General features: G+C 36.9%; 1 protein-coding gene and 2 non-coding genes across 3 annotated transcripts in view; all 3 read right to left on the reverse strand.

Annotated features, from left to right (window-relative positions):
• WDR43 (WD repeat domain 43) overlaps window positions 1-16,169 on the reverse strand; it is a 47,490-nt gene that overhangs the window by 12,822 nt on the left and 18,499 nt on the right. The window contains exons 6-11 of the mRNA XM_070572955.1: window positions 11,389-11,491; window positions 10,809-10,873; window positions 8,014-8,185; window positions 6,245-6,331; window positions 5,163-5,294; window positions 3,514-3,645 (exon numbers count right to left, since the gene is read on the reverse strand). Of these exons, the coding sequence (XP_070429056.1) occupies window positions 3,514-3,645; window positions 5,163-5,294; window positions 6,245-6,331; window positions 8,014-8,185; window positions 10,809-10,873; window positions 11,389-11,491 (691 nt within the window). The remainder of the gene's footprint in view (window positions 1-3,513; window positions 3,646-5,162; window positions 5,295-6,244; window positions 6,332-8,013; window positions 8,186-10,808; window positions 10,874-11,388; window positions 11,492-16,169) is intronic.
• LOC139075874 (small nucleolar RNA SNORD53/SNORD92) lies at window positions 4,792-4,867 on the reverse strand. The gene has a single exon (XR_011526786.1). It is a non-coding gene; the product is annotated as a small nucleolar RNA SNORD53/SNORD92 (small nucleolar RNA).
• Window positions 5,652-5,730, reverse strand: LOC139075873 (small nucleolar RNA SNORD53/SNORD92). The gene has a single exon (XR_011526785.1). It is a non-coding gene; the product is annotated as a small nucleolar RNA SNORD53/SNORD92 (small nucleolar RNA).

A 16,169-nucleotide genomic window follows, 5' to 3' on the forward strand; every position in this document is an offset into this window, starting at 1 on the left:
GGTAAAAATACTTAGGAGTAGAATGGCTGGGTCATACGGTAGGTGTACCCTTAATTTTTAAGAAACTGCCAAACTGTTTTCCAAAGTAGTTGTATTCTTTTACATTCCCACCAGCACGATCTGAGAGCTCCAGCTGTTCTACATCATCACCAACAGATGGTACCGTCTTTTTAATTTTAATCAATCTATAAGGGTATGTAGCCTTATCTCACTGTGATTTTAATCTGCATCTGTGATGATTAATGACTATATAATACCTTTACATGTACTTATTGGCCATTTGATTTCTTTTGTGAAGTATCTGTTCACACATTTACCAATTGTTTTTTGAGTTGAGTCTCATTATTGAGTTAAGACTTCTTCATATTCTGGATATATGAGTTGTGAATATTTTTTCCAGCCTGCAGGATTCCTTTTCATTCTCTTAAGCGTCATTTCAAGAGCAAAAGTTTTTAATTTCCATGAAGTCCAAATGACCAATCTTTCCTTTAGAGTTTCATGCTTTTTGTGATGAAGCCATTCTCCACTCAAGTTTGCACAGATTTTCTCCTGTTTTCTTCTAGAAGTTCTGTAGGTTTCGGTTTTACATTTACGTCTATGATCACTTTTGTGTAAGCGATCTAAGAGTTGAGATCCATTTTCGTCCATATGGATATTCAGTTGGTTCAGCACCACTTGTTGAAAAGACTTTGCTTTCCCCATTGACTCAACTTAGTACCTTTACTGAAAACCAACTGTGTGTGATCTATTACTGGACTCTATTTTGCTTCCTTAATCTGTACTTATTTTTTCATCAATATCAAACTATCTTGACTACTATAGCTTTACTATGAAATCAGGTAGGGTAAGTCCTCCAATTTGGCTTTTTATCTTATAATTACTTTGGTTATTACATGCCCTCTGACTTTCTGAAAGGTAGCTGCTGGAATTTAATTGGGATTGCACTGAAGATACAGATTAGTTTGGGGAGAACTACTGATCTTAACAATGTTGTTGAATCTTCCAAACCGTCATCATCAATGACTTAGATCTTTGTTAATTTCTCTCAATTTTTGTTATTTTCAATGTAGAGGTAGAGGCATCTTTTGTAGATTTATCCTAGGTATTTTTTGGTACTACCATAAATGGAACTTTTAAAAAACATTTAATTTAAATAAATTTTTAAAAATATCTATCTCCTATGGGAGCCATGAATTACCTAAACGACTAGGCTTCTCTTTCTGCATAAGCTATAGACTATTTCTTTAGGTCAAACTTCCACCTTCCTAAAGGTATAAATTTTAATGTGAAGTTCTCTTAACCTCACTTCTGGACCCATGTTGCATGCCTGCCACTGCTCACTTTCTTCTTTCATTCCTTTCTTTAACGTCCTCCCACTGTATTTCATCTATCTTCAAAAAGTACCTTTTAGGAATGGGGAAGACTATTTTTAGGGGGAAAAAATATTTGATTCTTTTTTAACTTGCCTCTTTCTTCTTAGAGTGGCATACAGAATACATAAATGCATAATCTCCCAGGCAATAGTATGGGAATATTTGCATACTTTTACTTTTTTTTTAAGGGTTATTTTAAGCCCTTCACTATAACTTTCACAGGTCTTTTCCAGCACACAGTTTTTCAGGACTCAACTAATTTCCACTTAAGTAATATAACATATCAGCTCAAAGTCCTTAATAATGAAAGAGCTTTACATGTACAACCCTTTACAATTTAAGAGGTGCTTTTCATAAACATCATTTCATTTGTCCTCCCAACAATTCTATGATACCTGATAAAAGTATACACTGTCACCTTTGAAGTGCCAAAAGATTCTAATCTGAATCTCTTCAAGCTTCTAGATCCAGCTACCACTGTAAGGGAAATATGATAGAAAGAGGAACATTTTAAATGCTACTATTTATTGGGTTAAATGATCCAGTAAAATGGATTTTTGCAGGAGGCAAAATCCAGAATGTGAGAATCTCTATAGGGCAAATAACCTAGCTTCTCCAAAAGACAAATTCCAAGAGACAAAAGAGGCAGATCCACTAAATACAGTGTGGACATGACTGGGATCCTATTTTGAACAAAGTAAAAAGAAAAATAAAAAGTTTATGAGACAATCATGGAATTGTATACACCAACTGGATACTTGATGATTTTAAGGAATTGCTATTACTTTTATAGGTGTGATAATGGAATGTGGTTGTATTTTTAAAAGGAGTTGTCATCATCAGAGTTGAACAGGGATATATTTATGGATAAAATGGTACATCTGAGATTTGCTTCACTATCACCTGGGAAGGCATATGGGCAGACAGATGAAACAAGGATAGACTGGCTAATAGTGTTGATAATTTTTGAATCCGGGTAATGGGTTCATGGTGGTCCACTGTACTATTTTCACATGTTTTGGAATGTTTCTTCAAAAATTTTTAAGAAAAAAAACTTGGTAGCTGATTCACTTGTTACTGAGGAAGGTTTCAAACCATAGTTAAGTAAGGCAATGATGGCAGATAAGTTATATTTCACTTTAAAAACACTGCCAATTGTTCTCTACAGCTTCTTATTTTTCACCAAATCTTCACCTAGCTTCCACGCCATATTAAACTAAAATCTACCTTTCAAAATACATACACTCACAAACTGTTTTAAAAGTAATTTTAGGTTTTTAGACATGCTGGTTTCCCCTCGTTTTGCAAAATCATCTCAGACACAAATACAAGATACTCCTATTTAGATCAAAATATAAATCAGTGAGACACAACTCATAGGTTACATATTAAAGTCACATCTATACTAAGTGGCACCATATCACTGAGTCACTAAGAATAAATGCACTTAACAAACGTAAATTGCTATAATCTGATCAGGGAGTGCTTAAATACAATTTTTTGCACTTAAATTTTCTCTACAGACTACTATCAAATTTTGGAATTAAGAGGACAGAATTAAGAAACTTCATACAAACAGTCACCAACTTACAAACAAAGAAATCATAAATCCCTCCCTTTATACAAAATTTCTAGTACTTTTACCTCTAAATACTTTACAACATAACCCCCAACCCTCTTGAATTTTTACCCCAAACCTCCTACCCATTGCCAAGGTTCCACCTCACTGCCCCCTCTCACGGCCAGGGGGAAATAAGTTTCTGGAATCCAGAGTAAAAACTCAGGAACGCATTTTCCTACAGAAAAAAATATAAATTGTGATCTAGAATGCTGAGTGTTATAATTCAGCTACACTATGTTTATAAAGGCTTTTGTGAACTAAAGCCTAAGGACCTAATAACAATTCAGAACAATATTTCTATGAGAAAATGCATTCCAGGTTCAAAATAATTCAATACAATCCCTTTGTAGGTTGGTGACTGTCCGTATAGTGCCACCAAGTGATATATATTTTACTCAACACAAAATATTAAATTCAAAATGGCTACATGACTATTCACTCTGTGAATGTGCTATGTCAGTCACTTTCTAAGAAAAATTAACCATCTTAAATTCACTTAAAAACTGCTGTAATACTTACATTTAGCATTTCAAAATCATTACTCTCTAAACCCTGTGCAAGAAGAACTGGAAAGCTATTTGTCTGTGGAAGGTCATCCTTTTCTTTTCTTGTATCTATATCCAGTGCTCCCAGGCGCTCTTCAATGCTAACCTACAGAATAGAAATGACCTGTTAATGTTAAACCAGACAAGGTCTAAAGTAGTTTGGTCAAATCACTTTGTGCTTGTGTCTTAGGAGACAACAAGCACTGAGTGATTCACACCTCAATCCTAAAAACCATGAAAACGCTCTTTCTCATTCCAAAAAAATCTCATTATCATAAAGCCAGTGTTGGAGACAAGTGAAACATTTGCTATGCAAGTTTCCAGATTCTAGTGAAAAAAACAACTACCTAAGAAGCCATGATTTGAAAATGTAATTCATAAAAATTCCTTTACATGAAGATTCAAAGAAAGCAAGAATCTGGCATCTGATTACTAAAGCACAAGACAAGACCTATTACCACAGAAGCTTCACCCTCTATAACTATCCCTTGCCATCAACCTCAGATTTGCAAAAGGAAACAAATATTAGCAAAAGAGCATAAGGACAGTTATGTTCCCAAAAGATTTATGAAATTTCTTCCTATTTTCCTCTTTATAAGTTCCAAATGATGAGTTATTTTCTAGTAGATGCTATCCTACAACCAAGTTTCTTTAATACCAAAAATTTAAGTGTAAATAAACATGATGCAATTTGCTACACAAAAACTCAACTGTACAGAACTGACCGCTTACTAAAGCATGTCTAACAACCATGTTCTGCCAGCCCCTTGGTAACTAAATCAAAATACAGATGTTCTATGACTACCAAAGCAAACAGATATACCTTGGTAAAGCCTCTTGTTTGGGCTACCTTAACTTAGGAAAAACATAAAAAAGGCAGGAGGACATTAAAGGGTTGGATCTAGGCCAAGCTAAAGAAAGCTGGTTCACTATTTTTAAATACAGCTATCATACTATTGAGGAATAATTTTTATGAACAGCAATATTATTCCCAACTCCCCACTCAATAAAGTAAGACATTTAGAATCAGGTAAGAAATATGATCTTTCTCTAACGATAAAACAGTTAAAATTCTCGATCACTTAGACAAGAGTGACAAATGTAAATGGAAGATGAAAAAGAATGCTACATGGGGAAGTACAGTAACCATAGAAGGGTTCTGGGAGTTGAGAAAAAACGACGTTTATAGGCACTTTAAGAGCTTATAATGACAATCACTTTTAAAGTCCAACTAGCACTGAACCAGCCAGGATTGCTCAGACAGCCAAGAGAAGAGGCATCATCGGAAGTCAGCAACATGCGAAACCCAATGAAAATCATCACAGCAAGTCCTGGCTTAATCTATTCAATCAAGTTACTGAGCTATCAACAAATGGCCAAAACAGCACCCTCCTGAGTTCATAAGAGTTCTGTCTTCTCCATTAACAGTGGCCAAATAAGTCTCACAAAGGTCACAATCTGGAATTTTGGAACCAACATTGCTGGGGATGAGAGAGAGGAAAACAGCAGCAATCTCAGTAAGTTTCTGAAGTTTCAACTTTGGCTCTATCCTATATAGTTGTTAGAATCTCCCAAGCAATCCTAAATTTCAAACTCAAAAATGGTCAGAGTGATTGTATTTACCTCATTTTCCCCTAATTTCCTCTTGTTCTCTATTTCCTCAGTTTGTGGAAGAGCAGGCTTGATAGCTGCCTGATGACCAGGTATCCCAGGCACCAGAACTTTCGCTTCAGAATTCATCACTGGTGTTCTCACCTGTTAAACAGGAATACCAGAGGCGTGACCAAGGAAATTACACCTTAGTCCTTGCAAGATTTATCCCCAATGAGAACACTAACACCTTTTAAAAGGTTTTCCTGTTGGAAACAATGTAATACGAATTAAAGACAAATTTTTTTACTGAGGTCATACAAAGATAAATTTTAATGAAATGTTGGCAAATAAGTTTTTAAAGGATAACGAGAAAGTTCACGGTTTAAAGCTTTTAATACCACCTACGAGTAAAAACCAGGAAAAACAAAATCTACCACACAAGGACACAGTGACTTAAAAATGTTGAAGAGTGACGCTGTGTATTTTACAACCATCTCCAATAATCGATCTTTGCCAGAAATGCTCAGACAGCCAAGAGAAAGGTGTCATCTCTGAAACTCAGCCAGAAGCGAAACCATATGGGATGTCATCACAGCATGTCTTGGCTTTCCTTTTCTCGTAACTGCCAAACATGAGATATCTACATGTAGACGCAATGTTATATACAAAATAAAGCATCACGATGATGCTCTTATATATGGTATCAAATTCCAGCCCCATTATGATTTTAGGTTTTATTCCACCCTGAAATACAGCATTCCTCTCAACGAAGTTATGCTCCTTTAAGTATTGAGATTGACAAAATAATTTATTGATAAATTTGATATTGATATTTATTCCTACATACTTCCTTGCACAAATGATCATGCATAGGGGTCAGGAAGAACTAAATCTAAGGTTTTCAACTTCTAGTCACCTGAAACTCATTCATTCATTCAACAAATCAAGAGCAAAGAAATGAAGAAAGTTTTACAATCTTAATACGTCAAACCTAATCCCACAAACTTTAAGTCAAGATTGTAGAGGATATTAAAGAGTTTAAACACAGTATTACATAACAATTAAATTCACCCAAATCTTTTTTCTCAACTTCTAATACATAATGCACTCACCTTTGTTATAGCTGTTTCTACTTTTGGAGCCCAGCAGTTTGAAATATCTCTTACTAAACACACATGAGATTCTTTGGAATTTAATGCCTGGAAATATAATTTTAAAGGGGGAGTGGGGTGAGAAGGGGAAAAAAGAGAGAGACAATATCAAACAAAGCAATCGGGAATAAGAATAAAATGAAAAACTACATGTCCAGTTGTACATTTTTATAAAAATACAAAAAGTATGGACAGCTTCCACACAAAAATGTTAAGCCATTCAGAGTGATAACCATTCAGACTGATAGTGGCTGAGGAAAACGGATAAACTGAAGATACTGGGCATAACGTTTACTTTCTTCTTAAATTACATACTACTCAAATTTTTCACATATATAGTTTCAAAAGATCAACAGATTTTTTAAAAAATGTAACAGATTTTAAAGAAAACATATCAGTTCATCACCCTTGTAAAGAATAATCTGTGCTTTAAAAGAAAAAAAGTCCTACCCTAAAATTTTCTACTGCTATCCTTGTACAAGCAAGTCAAAGACAGCACCGCTGATTAAAACAAAGTGCTCCAAGGCGCATCTCCATGTTCTGACATGGTATTCAACAGGGGAGGGAAGTCAGTTGCAGCAAAGTACCTATGTACCCATAAAGCTTTAAGGTTTTATGTAATTCTCCATGCCCATACAATCAATCAATACCTGGACACAAAATAAACAGGAATCAATGGCTGCACCTGCAGAAAGAGGTTAAGGGGTTCCCATGTGGCAAGGAGACTTACGTTTACAGCTCAAAACTTTTCTTTTATTAAACCATATCCATGTGTTAAATATTTTTTTTTTAAAGATTTTATTTTTCCTTTTTCTCCCCAAAGCCCTCCGGTACATAGTTGTATATTTTTAGTTGTGGGTCCTTCTAGTTGTGGCATGTGCTTCTAGTTGTGGCATGTGGGACGTACTTCAATATGGCCTGATGAGTGGTGCCATGTCCGTGCCCAGGATCTGAATCTGTGAAACCCTGGGCCACCAAAGCAGAGCGCGCCAACTTAACCCACCGGCCACAGGGCCAGCCCCCATGTGTTAAATTTTTAAAAAGTAAAAAGCATTTAAATAAACTCAACAAGAGCTTTCTTGGGCATGCAATATTCCACTCACAGTCCCCCTGAGGGCCTTACTGAATAAAACTATTATAAATGCAAGTTTAAGAAATCGCCTATTGGACATGTTCATAACTCACCGACAGTCTCCAAAGAAACTTCTGTAATCAGAAACGCTAACCCATTGCACTGCCCATTATATCTCTGCTTAGACAATTCAATGGGTGCTATTTCTAAGGGCTCTTTTTTGAAGATTTATCTTTTGCATAATTAGGCAAAATTCACCCATACCTATGCTGACCAAAATGGTAGCCACTAGGAATGTGTGACTATTGAGCACTTGAAATGCGGCTAGTCCAAATTGAGATGTGCTTGTAAAACATACACCAGATTTCAAAGACAAAATGCCAAAAAAAGGAGGAGAGGGAATAAAATATCTTAAATAATGTTTTATATTGACTAAGCATTAAAAAGATATTTTGGATGTACTGAGTTAAGTAAAATTTATACAAAGAAAGTTGTCACAAATTAAAATAAACCACTCAATGAAAGGTCCTTCAGTTAAGGGAAAATATGACTTTTGTAAGTATTCCTATAAGCAGACCAACGTATCATTTTAAAATCATTCTTTCCCATTGGACATGTTGATGCTCTATTGTTTTACTCTAAATTAGCATCTACGTACCACTCGCTCAATGGTGGGCTGAAACCAATTGCCATATACAAGCAACAATGACATTTTGTCTGAGCAAAAACCAGCTGCTAGAATAGGGATGGGTTTTGGTGTTGATTTCTTGCCTTTCCCAGGTGTTGCTATCTGAATTGTGCAGTTTGAAGTCAAGGGCTTTTTGCAGTATCTACAAATGGGGAGAAAATTAGATTAGAAAATTTGAAATAAGAACATTTCATACTGATTCTCCAAAGTTGGCATCAAGTGATGAAATGTGACCCTCCTCTCGCCTCCACACTACTATCAGAAGAGATCGGAGCCCCAGAGCACTAGTGTTCCTGTCAAGACTTCATCTATCCCCAACACCCGCAACATGAAGTACTCACCACCAAAATCTGCCTTGAGATCCATTTCCCACTGTCAACCCCGACATGAGGCCTCAAGCTCCCAAGTGTTCTCTCACCATCCTGAGCTTCAGTCCCAATGGCTCTGTACTTTCCCATTCCAACAAGCCCCACCTCCAATCACTCCCAACCCTCAAGAGCCTCACCACGACCCTACCACATAGTTCCAGGAACAAAATTATCAACAAAATATAACCAGCAAAATTATACTCTCAGTTTCTTCCCTAAGGGATCTCATCAACTTCTTGCTCTATGTCGACTCATCCCTCAGCCCTCCCAAGTTATAGTTGTTTTCTCTCCAACACCCTTTGTGCCAGGGCCTTGGACATGATTTAATTGTGCCCTTCCTTTGCTCTTCACTGACACTTCAAGACAAACAGTCTCTCCTTCACCTCTACAACTTTTGAAATTGTTGTCACCAGGTACCAGCTACGTTCCCCTCCTGCCATCATCCAATGATCTCTGGGTCACTCTCCCACATTTTTTAAAGATTTTAGTGGCTCACTGTCATTCTGTCCAACACTACTCCTGAGGACTTCCTTTCTTCTTCTTTTATATATATATATGTCTGTGTGTGTTTTTTTGTTGAGGAAGATTTGCCCTAAGCTAACATCTGTGCCAATCCTCCTCTGTTTTTTAGTATGTAGGCCACCATCACAGCATGGCCACTAACAGTAGTGCAGGTCCACACTCAGGAACCAAACCTGGGCCACCAAAGCAGAGCACGTGGAACTTAACCACTAGGCCACCAGAGCTGGCCCAGAACTTCCTTCCTTAGCGTCTGATGATCCTTCTGACATTCTGGCCTCCCAATTCCTTAACTTTTCTACCTCCAACAACACTGTCTTCCACTGTATCTCAGCCGCTCACTCCTCACACCACAGACATCTTATCACCAGTTAGTGCACACCCATAATCTCCATTCTAAGCACCCCACTACCTCTATCTTTCCAACACACTCCTCCTTGTACCCTGACTCCACAACCATCTCTATCCAGGATTTCTGCTCTCTGCTCTGGTCTTTGCCCCTCTGTAGGCTATTCTCGACACATCAGAAAGAATAACTTAAGTCAAGGCCATCAATTCTCTGCTTAAAATCCTTTAAGGGCTTACTACTGGTCAAGTCCTCAGCAAGGCCCACTACTTCTGGACCTTCAATTATACATTCCATGTACACATTTTTGTTGTTAGTGCCATTGAGTCAATTCTGGCTCCTAACGACCCTGTACACTGCAGAGCGGAACCCTGCCCAGTCTTTTGCTCCATCCTCTCCTCTTCCAGCACTATATCACACAATGCTCCACTGCTCTTCATAGGGTTTTCAAGGCCAATTTTTTTAGCAATGGGTGGCCTGGTCCTTCTTCCTAGTCTGTCTGAGGCTGGAAGCTCCACTGAAACCTGTTCACCACGGGTGACCCTGCTGGTATTTGAAATACCGGTGGCATAACTTTCAGCATCACAACAAAACGCAGCCACCACAGTTTAACAACCGACAGACAGGTGATGTGGTTCCCCAACCAGCAAACAAACATGGGCTGTGGTGGCGAGAGTGTCGAATCTTAACCACCAGATTACCACAAATACAACTGGGTAAATAAAGGGCTCAATTGTCTTACGCTAAAATATTAACAGCTCTAGAGAGAACTCAATGGAAGGAGACTTGGATTTTATAATCAATTGTCTATGCATCCTGAATGTTTTAAAATAAATGTATACTGTTTTCAGAATTAATTTATATTTAAATAAATCCCTATACTAGGATTTTAAAAGAAAGGACAGCAATTGACAATAAAAGGTTGAAACCATTTTAAAGTTTAACATAACTGTGCACCTAACTGAGTCTCAGACCATGTTTATAAAGTATGGCAAGGACCAGCAAACTTTCTGTAAGGGGCTAGATAGCAAACATTTCATTATGCTGGAGGAGGGGCACACATGTTCTCTGTTAGATGTGGCCTGCAGGCCACACTTTGCTGGCCCTGCTCTATGCCTCCTACACAACCTACCAACAGCACTGCTCCCCTCTGTCCACCCAAACACTAGCACGGCCGGCCTCACTGATCCCCATCTGTGTGCCAAAGGGAAGCACTATCAAAAACAGGAATGAAGTCACCAAAGTTCATAAGCAAAGCCCTCCGACTGGACCACTTTCTTTTAAAATTTATCACTGGAACTACCAACATTTACTAAGCATACATCATAAAAAGCCACCCTCTTAACCACAAATATGAAGTGAAGAAATGGCCCACAATTCCAACAGCTTGAGTTCTCCCTGAGAATGTATATAGTCATATGAAGAAAGAATTAAGAATGCTTTCAAAATAATCTAACTGAAAAGTAATATAATGCAAAGAAAAAGTGGAAGTATGAAGAAATAAGTCAGGGACTTGAAAATTTCTTACTTACCCATTTAATATGTGTTCAAAAAGATGAACTTGACCATCTTTGCAAACAACAGCTAACTTGACAGGCTAAAAAAAAGCATTTATCTGATTACTCTAATAGGTAACATACTCTACTGTAATAGATAATTACTTGCATGATATACTTAGGAAAATTCAACTCTCCTCCCTGCTCCTTTAAATAATCAGAGAAAAAGAACAGCAATGATGCTCAACTCTTGCATTTAGAAATAATTACTGCCATGAAAATAACAATTTATGTTGTTAACATCAAAATTAAATGCAGCCTAGAAGTTAAGGGAGCGAAGTCACTACCAAGTGCAGAGGCTGACGACAGGGAGCTGGCATGCCCCACGGGTCAGAGCAGTCAGGGCTGCTGAAAATGCCACTGTGACCATCCTTTCCCCTCCTAAGAGCTCACCACAGTGATTTAATGGTTACTTCAAACAGTCTAGGAAGAATTTTATGTTTCATTCTTCCTCCCACATCCCCTCTTCCCCGAGTCATTAAATCATCAAAACCATGCTTTTAAAAGTAATATTTATGAAATCCAAAAACAAATTCTCAAAAATCGAGCCATTTACCTCTTCTTTGTTTTCTGACAAAGTCAAGTCAATATAGACAGGTTCATCCGTAACTGTAAAAGACATCACTGCATTCTTTTCTTTGTTTTCTGACCGGACTTGCCTAGATAACAAAACCAATGATTAGATAATAAGACAGATTTAAAAAGAAAAAAAAAGCAAACACCTACAGGTTGTTAGATTAGATTATTAGATTATGAAAAGCTTTTTCATCTTTTAAAAGCTAAATAAGGTGACTAGAGATCAAAATAAGGAAAGCATTCGTGTCACTACCATATAACATGGTTGTATGGGAAAAAAGTAAGCACTGATATGTTTATGGAAGATTTAAACAATGAGTTAACATTTTCTGTTCTTTTCCATTAATCGACTTGTCTATCTAGATGCCAATACCACACTATCATGATTACTGTAGCCTGACAACAAGTCCTCAAATCAGACAATGTTGGTCCTCCAACTGTTTTCTTGTTTTCACAGTCGTTTTGGCTATTCTATGTTTTCTGCACTTCCATTTGAATTTTAAAATCAAATTGTCAATTTCTACCAAAAAAAAAAAAATCTGCTGGAATTTTGACTGGGTTTGCATTGAATCTATAGATTAATTTGAGGAGAACATCACAATAATACTGAGAAAATAGAGTCCAGAAATAGACACAAATATATATATATATACACACACATACACAAATGATTCTCATTATTCACTGATTCCTTATTTGAGAATTCATCTACTTGCCAAAATTTATTTGCAACCCCCACAATCAATATTTGTGGCGCTTTCATGGTCTTTACCAGGCATGCACAGAGCAGTAAAAGTATGGGTTACCCCACAGGCACGAGGTCAAACAAGGCTGTGCTCTGTCTTCTTATTTCAACTCTCATACTATGAGCAAGTATTCTTTCTGCACTCTATTTTGTGCCATGTTTTTTGCTTTTGTGTTTTTTGTTGGTGATCTCACTGTTTAAAACGGCCCCGAAGAGTAGTGCTGAAGTGCTGTTTAGCGTTCTAACAAAAAAAAAAGCTGTGACGTGCCTTATGAAGAAAATATTTCTTTTAGATAAACATTGTTCTGACATGAGTTAACCATATGTGCATGTGTATATACATATATAAATATATATAAGGTATCTTTAAATACAAACACACATAAAACAAGGTTATATATTGATTAGATGACAAAAATGTTGTGACAAGAGAGGCTTGCAGAAACTTAACCCTGTGTTTTCCCACAAGAGTAATAGTATCACTAAGTCAGTGCTCATGAGGACTTTATACAACATTCCTGCTACAAATAATGAGAATTGACTGTATGTCTATACACAGGTATATATACAAAACCAATACACTAGAGACAGTCTTTTCAACAAATGGTACTGGGACCACTGGATAGCCACAATGCAAAAATATGAACTTAAATGCATTCCTCGTGCCACATTCACAAAATTAACTCAAAACAGATCACAGGGCCAGCCTTGGTGGCCTAGTGGTTAAGTTCAGCACACTCTGCTTCGGCAGCCCGGGTTCGCTTCTGGGTATGCACAGACACCACTCATCTGTCAGTGGCCATGCTGTGGTGGGGGCTCACATACAAAAAGAGAAGACTGGCAAGGGGTGCTGGGCAAATCTTCCTCAGGAAAAAAAAGACAGATCACAGAACCAAATGCAAGACCTAAAACCATAAAACTTCCAGGAGAAAACCTTCATGATCTTGGGTTAAGCAAAGATTTCTAAACATAATCAAGACTTCATCAAAATTAATAACTTCTTTTCTTCAAAAAGACAAGCCATAGACTAGGAGAAAATACTTGCAAAGCCTAAAACTGATAATGGACTTGTATTCAGAATATACACAGAACTCTCAAAACACAATAAGAAAACAAACAACTCAATAAAAAATAGGCCAAACAGCAAATAAGCAGATGAAAGATTCTCAACATCAATGGCCAACAGGGAAAAGCAAATTAAAACCACACTGAGATACTACCATATGCCTATTAGAATAGCTAAAATTAAATGACCATATCAAGTGCTGGTGAGGATGTGAAGAAATTAGCACTCTTATAGCTAGTGGGAATGTAAAATGGTACAATCACTTTGGAAAAAAATGGGCAATTTCTTAAAAAGTAAATATACACCTATCATATGATCCAGCCATTGCACTCCTAGGTATTTACCAGAGAAATTAATCATATGCCTGTACAAAGATCTGTACACAAATTTCCATAACAACTTTATTTGTAATGTCCCAAACATGTCAACAAGCCTGGAGATGGGGGTGGAGAAGGGGATTACAAAGATATGAGGAAACTCTTGGGAGCAATAAACATGGTCATTGTCTTGACTGTGATAACGATTTCATGGATGAACGCATATGTCAAAACTTATCACATTGTATGCTTTAAAGATGTGCAGTTTATGATACATCAATTATACCTCAATAAGGATGCTAAAAAAATCTAGGCACAAAAAAATAAACAATGAGTAACAGCAACAAACAATTTACAAACACGATTCAAAATCAGTTTCTTTTTAGCTTCTACAAGGCAAGGGAAAACAGGATTGAAACAAAAACACAAACCACCAACTGGGAAAAAATATCTGCAAATTATATCTGACAAAGGGTTAATCTCCATAACATATAAAGAACTCACACAACTCAACAACAAAAAATCAAACAACCTGATCAAAAAATGGGCAGGGGATATGATTTCTCCAAAGAAGATATACAGATGGCCAATAGTCACATGAAAAGATGCTCATCATCACTGATCATCAGGGAAATGCAAATCAAAACTACACTAAGATACCACCTTACACCTGTTAGAATGGCGAAAATAACCAAAACAAAAAATAACAAATGTTGGAGAGGTTGTCGAGAAAAGGGAACCCTCATACACTGCCAGTGAGAATGCAAACTGGTGCAGCCACTATGGCAAACAGTATGGAGATTTCTCAAAAAATTAAAAATAGAAATACCATATGACTCAGCCATCCCACTACTGGGTATCTATCCAAAGAACTTGAAGTCAGCAATTCAAAGAGACGCATGTACCCCTACGTTCATTGCAGCATTATTCACAATAGCCAAGACTTGGAGCAACCTAAGTGTCCATCTACTGAGGACTGGATAAAGAAGATATGGTGTGTACACACACACACACACACACACACACACACACACACACACACACAATGGAATACTACTCAGTCATAAAAAAGGATAAAAATCGTCCCATTTCACAACAACACAGATGGACCTTGAGGGTATTATGTTAAGTGAAATAAGCCAGATAGAGAAAGACAATCTTTGTATGACTCCACTCATATGTGGAAGATAAACAAACATGTGGACAAAGAGAACAGATTAGTGGTTAACAGGGGAAAGGGGGTGTGGGGGGTGGGCACAAAGGGTGAAGTGGTGCACCTACAGTATGACTGACAAGTAATAACATACAACTGAAATTTCACAAAGTTGTAAACTATCATAATCTCAATAAAAAAGAAAAATCAGTTTATTTTCGTGAGACTCTATACATTTACCAGTGAACAATCTTCCAATATTTTTGTGTCGAGACCAAAATTAAGAGTTGATTTGATAAATTCTAAAGATTTCAGGCACAATAAAGTGTTAAGAAAACAAAATTCAGTCTAACATGAAGTCACTCGTACATGTTCAAAATCTCTGCCATCAGACCCCCATATACAGAAGAAACTATCTTAGCCCATCAATAGGAGATAGCAGTCTCCTTACAGTAATATGAAAGGTTTGTTTTTCTTTTTTAATTTTCATTCAGTGGCAAACTCTCAAATGTTATTTCCTTATAGAAACTGTCTTTCAAAGGTAATTATGGGACCTTACGGTGTTTGCTACCTTTGTTCTACCTACCAAAACAAAACTTCCGCAGCTTCAAAAATGGCCTTTTCAGGCAGCCTTTCAATACAGCTTTTTAATTTGTTTGTTTTTTAAGTTTACTCCCCGATTACTAGGAAGCCCCCAGGCATACAGATATTATTTTCAGGATCTTACAAGAGAAATCAACTTTTCTTTCGTAGAAGAAATTTTGTAGCTGGAGACCGCTAGGTCTAAGGAGCCAAAAAGGTGAAGCATTTAGAACTGAAGCACCTCAGTAATGTCAAGAGCCTTTGGTGGCAGATTTTAACTTCTTGACATTACTAATATCTTAAGTAAGTGTTAAATCCTCTAAAACTGAAAGAAATTATCCCAACAAGAGCTCCTTAAAAATCAGATACAGAACAGAAAACCAACTCAATTTGATACAAGAGGCATAATTAGAAACCAGGCCTTAGCTGATGGTTTTGAAGGTGAACAGAGGTCCACATTAGGCCTCATGAACCTTTCCCAACAAAACTACTTTAAGGAATACACATTTGATGAGTCCCACTTCTGAGTATTATTCCGTGTAAATTCAGAGTAACTTTATATAGCCAAGAACATGCTCAACTAATTGATTACTAAGATGAGAAACTATTCTATTTTTAAAATCTCTACTTATTTTGTCCATGAATAGTTGGTTTGAAAAAAGTTAACTTCACCAACAGATGATGTCATAAAATCCAAGGAATTTCCTATATTTCTTAAATTTAAAAACTTTTTGACAGCCCTTTAACATCAAATTATTCACTTTTAAAAGTAGTTTCAAAGGGAATGAGTAACAGCAACTACTGCAAATTTTCAGAGACAGCCAAGGAATTTAACGTCCTCAGCAAATCATCAGTAAATAGACACTACTGCACTAGATTAACCCAGTGGAGCCATCTA

The sequence above is a fragment of the Equus przewalskii genome, chromosome 14 (assembly GCF_037783145.1).
Source record: "Equus przewalskii isolate Varuska chromosome 14, EquPr2, whole genome shotgun sequence".
Classification (NCBI taxonomy): domain Eukaryota; kingdom Metazoa; phylum Chordata; class Mammalia; order Perissodactyla; family Equidae; genus Equus; species Equus przewalskii.